The sequence below is a fragment of the Cydia amplana genome, chromosome 12 (assembly GCF_948474715.1).
Source record: "Cydia amplana chromosome 12, ilCydAmpl1.1, whole genome shotgun sequence".
In the NCBI taxonomy this organism is placed as follows: domain Eukaryota; kingdom Metazoa; phylum Arthropoda; class Insecta; order Lepidoptera; family Tortricidae; genus Cydia; species Cydia amplana.
This window is the reverse complement of record NC_086080.1, coordinates 16,155,110-16,165,541: the sequence shown is the minus strand read 5'-3', so window position 1 is coordinate 16,165,541 and position 10,432 is coordinate 16,155,110. Positions and strand designations below refer to the sequence as shown.

Genomic DNA, 10,432 nt, shown 5'->3' with positions numbered 1-10,432 from the left:
AGTGACTGCCAGCAAAAACAGGACAGCGTAACATTTCACAGGTAAATACAGTATTTTATACTTCGATCACATTATCATGCTTAGTAACAGCATCCTACAATCTATATCAATTAAAATCTGAGTAGAAAAAGCATTTACAGTAAATAATAACTCGGGTAAAAAAATTAACCTATAAATATTTCCTGATAAATTAACCGACCAAATTACGTACGCATATTGACAGTAAGCCGTCACCCTTTTAATAACGTGTATTCAATTTAGTCGCATTGCTATTATTCGAGGGATACCAGCCCGTGATGCATACAATTACCCCAAAATTCGGGTATTTTCTATTTTAATAACATTTTTATAAATAATTTTGCTACAGAACTGGACATATACGAACAATAAAATTGAACTGTGTTTAAATTAGAATGTAAATTATATTTATTTAAGCATTACGGATTCTTTCTAACGTTATAGGGGGTTTTGCCACGACTCAGAGAATCTAATTGATATGCTGCAGGCACTAATTCTTAATTTTGCAATAAGAGTGACAGATTACAAAATGAATATTTCGTTTATTACCTCCAGATTTCCACAAGATGCAGGCACGCGTGCTAAATGGATTTTAGCAACCGGAAGGAGAAACTGGGCACCGACGCAAAACTGCCGAATAAGTATGCTCAAAGCATATTACGAAAACCTACCTATTCTATTTCTTCCTGTGGCACACAGTATGCTAAAAATTCTTTCTTTATGCGTACTTGTAATATGTATAATGAATCGCTTAATGATATAGACATTTTTGTTCATAGTTTGTCCGTTTTCAAGAACAAAGTTCGTCATATTTTGTTTACTAGTAATTGAAAAATTGTTTCAAGTAAATATTTTGCATTGTTTTCTTACTTTATTTGCGTGTTGTACTCACAACTATACCTACGGGTAATTTATAATTAAGTAACCTATTTACTTTTCATTGTAATAGTCAACTTAGTAACGTATGAAACTAGGCCTATTTTTAGTCATTTTTGTAAGACTTATTTGTAAAAGGCTGTTTGTTTACTAAATAAAAAAAATAAAAAAAATTGGCCCATTGATATAGCCGATCAACCAAATCTTGTCAGTAAAAAAAGGCGCGAAATTCAAATTTTCTATGGGACGATATCCCTTCGCGCCTACATTTTTCAAATTTGGCGCCTTTTTCTACTGTCAAGATCTGGTTGACCAAGTATATTTTATTTATCGCTGCGTCTTACGTAGGCGAACAACTCGCGAACGTGATTAGAATTACCCCAATATTTGATAATATTGGGGTAATTTTTAACTATATGGTATCCCCGGGTTTGTGACGTCATCTATGTCTATCCCTTACGGGGGCACGCGGTAGGCCACATCTATAGAAATACTACCATCTATGGCTCCATACATTCCAGTAACTCTGATTGTCAAAAGTTGACATTTGACAATTCAGTGACCGCAAAACATATGGCGCAGTACAGCGCCATCTGTTTTGGATGTCAAACTAAGGGTACGTTTTTTCTTCGACTCTACCTGTCTATATAGCGTTAAGACGTTTACATGAATTTCTAACTATACCTAGTTATAGTTTCAGTTAATTCAATGGAAATTAATAATTAAACGCTTTACTGGAGGTACTGATTAAAATTCTGTGGCAGAGTTGAGTATCGAAGGAGCTTTGAGCGAGTCCGCAAAAATGAAAGTGTCTCAAAATATAATCATATGGCAAGACATGGCGGCATATGCAAAATTAAACCTTACGCTAAGGAACGTGAGTGGTTTTTCAAATGTCAGTAAAGTATGTAAATTTCATAAATAACACATACTTAAGTGTCATACACTACTTTGATTGTGTTTGATGTAACAAAACGACTTATCGTTAACTTACCGCAATATTGACGTTTCTGATTGTACCCTAATAGAAAGGGTCAACGCTAACTTATATTAGTATAAGAATAATTTTAATTTATCCACGTTGAAATAATGTTAATTTACTCAAATCAATGAGGTTCCAGTGAAACATACAATGCAGTCCTATATTTTACAATTTGACAAAGTGTTCTAATGTAAATAATATCAGTATCTTTATCATCCTGTAAAATTCTTGGATAGTTGCGGTCACCTCGTTGGTTAAATTTGTAAAGCCTTGATCTCTGAACTAGAGTAACGAGTAAATTATATTTTCTTATCAAACTGGACGTAGGTTTGTTGAACGTGTAAATATTGTACAGTGTTACTAGGTGTGTGGATGATATGCTGGGCTTTTACTTGCACATGTCCTATATTATATACCTTACATGCATTAAGAATAATTTTGAGTATAAAACATGTAAATGAAATGGTACTTATGTGGCGATCAAACGAAATTTATTTCATTAATTAGTTTATAGCAAAAATTTAATTTTTGGTACAAGCTTTTATCACTGACTACTTTTCTTTCCACAGGCAACTAATACTCATTGGACAATTCTAAAAAACCCCAAACACAATTGGGTGTCATTCTGAATCCCTAATAACGTTTGTCCTAAAGTCACTTGCCCTAACTGGTTTGTCCTAATGGGCACATGCCCTAACGAACCAAAATTAGGGTTTTTAGTGTTAGGACAACTGATCATTATGACAAACAATATTAGGGAATGCAAAGATAGGAGAAAAGACTTTAGGGATTCAGATATAGATCTACACAATTAGGTTGCTATGTTATATCACAGAGTTCCTATGGCCACCTCCTGCCTCCGTCATCAGATCAGCTCAATTGTACCATAATATTGCATTCTCACCTGACTTATATATGTATTTATGTAAAAAAAAATGCAACAACATGTCAGATGATAGAATCATACCTCGACATGATACAAAGTAATTGTGCAAGTGAAAGCCTATGTGTTAAATTTGTATAAATTAAAATAATGTTGACTTGACGTTTAAAGTATACAGAATCTGTCGACCGCGAGTGTCCTTACCTTAATAAGGTGTTATATGTATATTTCCAGGCAACATATGTAAAGATGTCTTTAGCCTAATAATTTGAAATCTCTTATCTGGCAGTTCGAGGAAATATATGCTTTATGTAGTTAGTTCTTAAGTATTTTATTCCTACTTTGATACACATCGGCTATGTATCAAAGCATCTGTAAATACTGTTCAAACTTATTACTAATAGTTTCTGAACTGTCAGGTTGTTTCAAAATCTTAAATGATGTTGAACTGTAGTTGATGTGAGAAAGCAGGGCTTGGCAAAAGTAAGTAACCATTTTAAATGTTACATCTCACTCTAATGTTGAAGTTTCATATAAATGATGGCTGAAACATGTGCATGTAAAATGTTTTATATATGTTGAAATCAAAGTATTATGTAAAAATGGGGTTAATATTTTAGAATTTTTAGATTGATAAATTAAATTTGTTACATCTCATGTCAATAATATTTATTAATCATTTGAATATTAAAATAATTATGTTGTATTTGGTTTTCATTTTCAATTTGATAGACTAAAAAAAATATTGCAATTTTCATCTAAATAAATCTTCTGTCAGTACGCAGTTTTTCTTATCAAGTTATCATATTTAATTTCTGTCTTAGTTATTGTAAATCTGAAATGAACCCCAATATTTAAGAACAGAAGAGACCCATTAAATTGCCGTTAGTCATACATACTGAAAACGTATTTTGTCTACTTTCATGTTAAAAAAAAAACATTAAATAGTAGTTTATGCAACAGTGATATAATAAGGGTTCTTAAAATTCAAGGGTCGAAGTTACAAAACGAGACGTAGTCGAGTTTTGTAAAAAAAGACCCGAGAATTTTAAGAACCAATTATGAGCTGTTGCATACATTACTTTTTCTATGACAGCTGCAGCAAAAAAAAAAATTAAAAAAAAGAGTTATTATTAAAAAAAAAGAGTTATTATTTAAAAAAAATTGAGTTATTATTTAAAAAAAAAAGAGTTATTATTGTAAATGAAAACATACCTCTTTCAATCAAGATGATCGGAACTTGTATCTTTAAAAAAAAATAAAGCAGTTGTATTATAGCCTATAGACAAAGCATTCAAATGACATTGCTTTAGATATCACTGTCAGTCATTTAATTGACACATTTAAGTGCTGGAGTAGAAAAATTATTTTAGACTAATATTAACCTGGTTCTTACATCATCCGAATAGTATAAAATTTGTAATTAATTACTTTTACAAAATTTTATTAATAATATTAAATAATAAAAGAAAATTATTCTGGTCACTCCACTCCTATTGAAGTTAGTTGTAAAGGGGGGGTGTTGCCACTTGATGTGTATATAGGGGGGGTGGCTTGACATGTATCATATATTTATTGATAGTGGAGAGTGTGAGGCCGTAGGTTTACATAATTAATGAGATTTTGAATGATTAGGATAGTCGCATTTGCCAAAATAAATCTCCATCACTGTTTCTTATTGTTTTATTATATATACCCTTTAACATGATGACAATGACTTTCCAAACTGTTTTCTGCATAAAATGCTTTCATGCTTTTCTATCATATGAAGTGTTCTATAAAAGGCACAATTTATGAGTTACTTTCACAAAATAATTTGTTTTGAAATAATTTCAGTCATATTTAAAGCCTATTAGATATAATATACATGATTTTCTTATATCAAATTATACATTACCTAACTGAACTGACATCCATTCTTTTTTTGAAAGAGATACTTAGGCTTATAATTCTGCCCATAAAATTTAAATAAAACAAGGAACATTTTGATACATAATTTATTATGAAGTGTGTCCAGCTAAAATGTTTGCGATATTACTGCATAGGCTTTTGATTTCCTGGTTGTCCAAGTATTCACACCCTAAAATAGCATTGCCAACTGCAATTGTTTCTCTCATAGTCTTGGCTTTGATCCAAATCCTGCCGTTCATGCCTGCAGCTAACTCAAAAGGCCACTCATTCTTCAAAGACTCCAACAGAGGACAACTAGGACTCAATATCTTCCTAACAAGGTTAAGCGAACATTTAAAAACGAATCCGTCTGACAATACTCCCATGCGACCTTTCTTTCCATGAGAATCTACGCACACCAGCTCAGGCTCCATGTCTTTGCTAGCAACTAAGGTTTTCGCATACACAACGTCACCAACTTGAACTTCGGGTCTGTTTTTCTTCGTTGCACCTTCAAATGATAGGTAGGATAGCGCGGCGGGGCAACTTCCACCGATGTCCACTCTAAATATGTCTCCCGCTTTTTGAATAACAAAGCCAACTACGTTCTCTCCTCTTGACGGAATGTATCGCTTCTGTTGGTTGTCCACCCAATATGTATTAGGACTCCGTTTTCTCAGAATTCCAGCTTTTGTCATGTAAACTTTGTCCAGTTCGCGTCCCAATCCGGGACCGAGTATAACCTTACTTTTTTCACCCACATTTGTGATTTCTTCGCAATAATCGCCAGGCAGAACTACATCTCCAACTGAAACTTTCATTGTACGTAAATTGACCCGAAAAGGTAACGAAATCAATAAAAAAAACACGTGAGAAGCTTTGTTTTGAATCGTTTGACACTAGGCTAGGCAAAAGTCTGACACCCAGGACAGGACTGACACTGACATTTCTAAAGTATTCGGGTTCACAAAATAATCGCTGAGAAATCTGTATACAAAGTGTTAAGCAGAGAACAGCCAATACTTTACTCTTTTGAACAGCCTGGTAACACACTATCGCATCGCAGTAAGGCGAGAAAGAGATATCTGTTTCTCGCTCTCACTCATGGGTGCGCCCATGAATAGTATTAAACTGGATTGGGCATGAGTGGTGGGGATAACTGACAGAACGGGATAGTCTTATGTATCTTTCAGTAGGAGTAGCAGCGAAAGCGCTATTATTGTTTGTCCTTGTCACAGTCTCACATTTTTCTTTATTCCCACCATAAATTAGTATGGATGATTAATCGAATTTATTTGTTGCCCACCATAACAAATAAATTTATATGTTTTGTCCCTCACGGAGGCACGCGTAGACCACTTCTATGGGTGCGACGCACGAAGGTCGCGGTGCGGTGTAATAGTGTGTTATCACTTTAAGAGCAGGATGCATTTTCTACTAGAAGGACACAGTGATATACATTTTATGACCATCTTATTCTAACAGATGAATGCCTCCCGTTCTTGTAAACTGTAAATTGTTGGTTTTTTACATTTTTTAATACCATTGCAAGTTGCTTTTGGCTAACACTAGCTCTATGTGGAGTCCGGTTAATGCTCAACCCAGGAATGTACAGCCCAATAATTGGCGTCCACTTTTTTGGACGCGAGTTATTGGGTTGTACATTATTGCCCTGTTCAAACAGTGGCTTCATATTATTGGCACGGACCAAGCTTGTACACCCTGATAACGCTCAACCCAATAATACACGACCCAATAATACGAATCCATTTAGTGAACGCCGAATATTGGTCGCATATTATTGGCCCGTACCGATAATGCTCGACCTGGGATTGCTCAACCCAGGAATGTACAGCCCAATAATTGGCGTCCACTTTTCGCTGCATACCACAGACTATAAATATTTGACACATAGAGTGATATTCTAGGGATGGGACGACGATTTTTAAGTTTACGATTCAATAATGTTGTCATGCGCAAAAAATAAAGCAAATACTGTACTGGTATTATGATGTATTTTAGCTGGTCAACCAAATCTTGTCAGTAAAAAAAGGCGCGAAATTCAAATTTTCTATGGGACGTTATCCCTTCGCGCCTACATTTTTCAAATTTGCCGCCTTTTCTACTGTCAAGATCTGGTTGACCAAGTACATAAATTATAATTTGTCAAAGGACTGTCTCATTTCAAACATAGAGAGAATCATACTGTCTTTGTCTTACACTAGTACTAGCACCCAAAAGAAAAGGATGAGTATAGTTTATAGGATGAGTATTTTTTTGTGGTAACACACTATCGCACCGCCCGCGACCTTGGTGCGTGGCACCCATAAGTGAGAGCGAGAAAGAGATATCTGTCTCTCGCTCTTATTTATGGGTGCGACGCACCAAGGTCGCGTTGCGGTGCGGTGCGATAGTGTGTTATCACTTTTATATACTTATTTCTTTGTCATAAGCCCCCTCCACACTCATGCGCGAATCGAGGCGCGAAGCCGCGAACGCGAGTGCGGAGTCGATTTCGCAGAGTGAGGAGGGGGCCTAAGGTGGAAGTTGGTGGAAGGATATTATGGTCTTGTTACGGAGCTCCTGGATGTGGTGGTGCAATTTAGGAGGATGTCGTCGGCGTATTGCATGATTGTGGTTGCCATTTTGGTTGTTTTAAGCCCCCTCCAGACAATGTGCGTGAATCGCGGCGGGAAAACGCGAACGGGAGTGTGGATGGGGCTTTAGAGGCGGTCCAGATTTTAAGGCCCCAGTACACAATGGGCCATCGCCGGCCACTCCAAGGGACGCAGCCATGCGGTAGAATGAGATAGCAATATCACTTGCTCCCTCTAACGCATAAATGCGTCCCTTGGAGTGGCCGGCGATGGCCCATTGTGTACTGGGGCCATAGCAGGTAGCATCCTATAGAAGTGGTCTACGCGTGCCTCCGTGAGGGACAAAACATACGCAATGCGACGCTATGATTGGTCGAATTTATTCGTTGCTTACCATAATCCAAACTAAATTATGGTGGGGAATAAAAAAAAATGTGAGACTGTGACAAGGACAAACAATAATAGCGCTTTCGCTGCTACTCCTACTGAAAGTTACATAAGACTATCCCGTTCTGTCAGTTATCCCTACCATTCTTGCCCAATCTTGTTTAATACTAGATTCATGACTGGGGCCTTTACATTATTGGTCCCAGCACTGAGCCCAAGTCGTAACACACTACCGCACCGCACCGATTTTTGCGCGCCCATAAGTGAGACCGAGAAACATATATTTCTTTCTCGCTCTCACATATTGTTGCGGCGGCGGCGCAACGTGGCCTTGGTGCGGTGCGGTAGTGTGTTATGGCTATTATGTTTTCCGGCAAAGATTTCAAGGATATGATAGCCTGGCCACACAAGCACGGAATTTTCATTCGGTTTCCGTACGGAATATCAGGTGGGAACGGGACGTCCCTCTACAAATGCATAGCGCTGTCTCGCTTGCACATGTAAATTCCGTGGGTGTGCGGCCAAGCTATAGCCCCCTCCAGACTCCAGAGTATGGAGGTGGCTTAGCAAAAGAAGTAAGCCCCCATTCGCACGGCAGCTTTTTCAACGCGCGTTAAAAAAGCGTTTGAATGACACAAATGGATACATGTGTATTTATTGACACGACAGCGGTGGCGCTTTTTATCAAGCGTTATTGGATTTTAAACTTTATGCCTTGGTTGTTAAATCGAATTTAGAGTGCGGACAGATTCAAGCGCTTTTTTAACGCGCGTTGAAAAAGCTGCCGTGCGAATGGGGGCTAAGGCCCCATACTCACGAGCGCTTTTACAACGCGCGTTAAAAAAGCGTTTTAATGACACAAATGGATACATGTCTATGAAGGATATGGTCTTGTTTCGGAGCTCCTGGATGTGGTGGTGCAATTTAGGAGGATATCGTCGGCGTATGCATGAATGTGGTTCCCATTTTGGTTGTTTTAAGCCCCATCCAGACTATGTGCGTGAATCGCGATGCGAAGCCACGAACGCGAGTGTCGAGGGGGCTTTAGAGGCGGTCCATGATTAGGTACATTCAGGTACATTACATTATTGGTCCCAGCTAGGTTGCCAGATCGAAAGGCGCTATTATCGAGAAAAAATATAATTTTTTCGGGATTTGAGACTTAAGCCGGGAAAAAGAAAACATTCAAATTAAAGTACCTAATTGTATTAAAAACAACGATATTTTACATTATTGGCACTACGTAAACTGCTCTGCCCATAGACGTTTTTATAACGCTGACGCGCTCGACACGGGTCGCTCGCTCGCTCGACGACAGTTCGGAACTTGAAATTATTGTTTTATAACGTGCAGCTATTTTTCGGGACATTAATTTCCACTTTGTCGGGAATCGGGAACACATTCTAAAAATCGGGAGAATCCCGCCAAATCCCGACCATCGGGCAACCCTAGTGTGAAGAAACCTGCATACATCTGCGAAGAAATTCAAAGGTGTATGTGAAGTCCCCAATCCGCATGGGGCTAGCGTGGGGCCTACAGCCCAAGCCCTCTCGCGTATGAGAGGATGCCCGCTGTTACCCGTGGGACGTCACATTTTTATTAATCAAATACACTCGTACCGACGGTAAACGGCCTGATGGCCTGACTTTGGTACCATGGGAAAGGGGGCGGTGTTTGGTATGGGACGCTACGTGCGTCAGTACCTTCGCCGCCTCCCATGTCAGCCGTACCTCACGCGTGGCCGGAGCGGCAGCGGAAACACAAGCGGATGTGAAGCGTCGAAAATATGATCCTCTCTCCCCTGCCTACATAATCGTCCCTTTCGCAGTTGAAACGGCGGGTAGCTGGGGGAGCCGATGCGGAGCGCTTCACACGCGACTTCGGACATCGACTCAGACAGAAAGGGGAAGGCCCCGAGTCGTTCTCGTTCCTCGTGCAAAGGTCCGTGGTAGGGTTGCCAGATGGTCGGGATTTGGCGGGATTCTCCCGATTTTTAGCATGTGTTCCCGATTCCCGACAAAGTGGAAATTAATGTCCCGAAAAATAGCTGCACGTTATAAAACAATAATTTCAAATTCCGAACTGTCGTCGAGCGAGCGAGCGACCCGTGTCGAGCGCATCAGCGTTATAAAAACGTCTATGGGCAGAGCAGTTTACGTAGTGCCAGCCAATAATGTAAAATATCGTTGTTTTTAATACAATTAGGTACTTTAATTTGAATGTTTTCTTTTTCCCGACTTAAGTCTCAAAATCCCGATTTTTTTTATTTTTTCCCGATAATAGCGCCTTTCGATCTGGTAACCCTAGTCCGTGGTGATCCATCCAGCGTGGTAATGCTGCGAGCATCATGGGCACCTTTGCACCAGGAAGGACTTGAAGCGTTTTGTCTTTTTTTTTAATTTATAATTTTTATTTTTATTTGTAATTTTAGATCTTGTAACTATAATTTGAACAACTTCCCAGTATCTGATTCAGTTGAAATTTGGAGTACTATTGTAATTCCGGTGCCAATGCAATAATATGCTAGCAGGGTGGTGATCTGATGATGCAGTCCGTAGCAGGGATGTTGCGAACATCCGCATCCGCATCCGCAACCGCGGAACTTCCGCATTATTTTCGACATCCGCATCTGCATCCGCATCTGCATAAAATCGATGCGGAGCTTATGCGGATGCGGATGTCGAACAAGTTGGTACAGGAACGTCTTAGCGGCGGCGTAAGTGCTGGGTAATTTCGTCATTACCTATAACGAAATCGTCTAGATCCAGAAAAGTCGGCCAAGTTACTGTTTATTAAATA

General features: G+C 38.7%; 1 protein-coding gene across 1 annotated transcript; it reads right to left on the bottom strand.

Annotated features, from left to right (window-relative positions):
- Positions 1–4,743: 4,743 nt before the first annotated feature.
- Positions 4,744–5,532, bottom strand: LOC134652637 (exosome complex component RRP40). The gene has a single exon (XM_063507797.1). It carries the CDS (start codon positions 5,468–5,470, stop codon positions 4,760–4,762), a length of 711 nt encoding a protein of 236 aa, XP_063363867.1. The 5' UTR covers positions 5,471–5,532; the 3' UTR covers positions 4,744–4,759.
- Between the last annotated feature and the right edge of the window lie 4,900 nt (positions 5,533–10,432).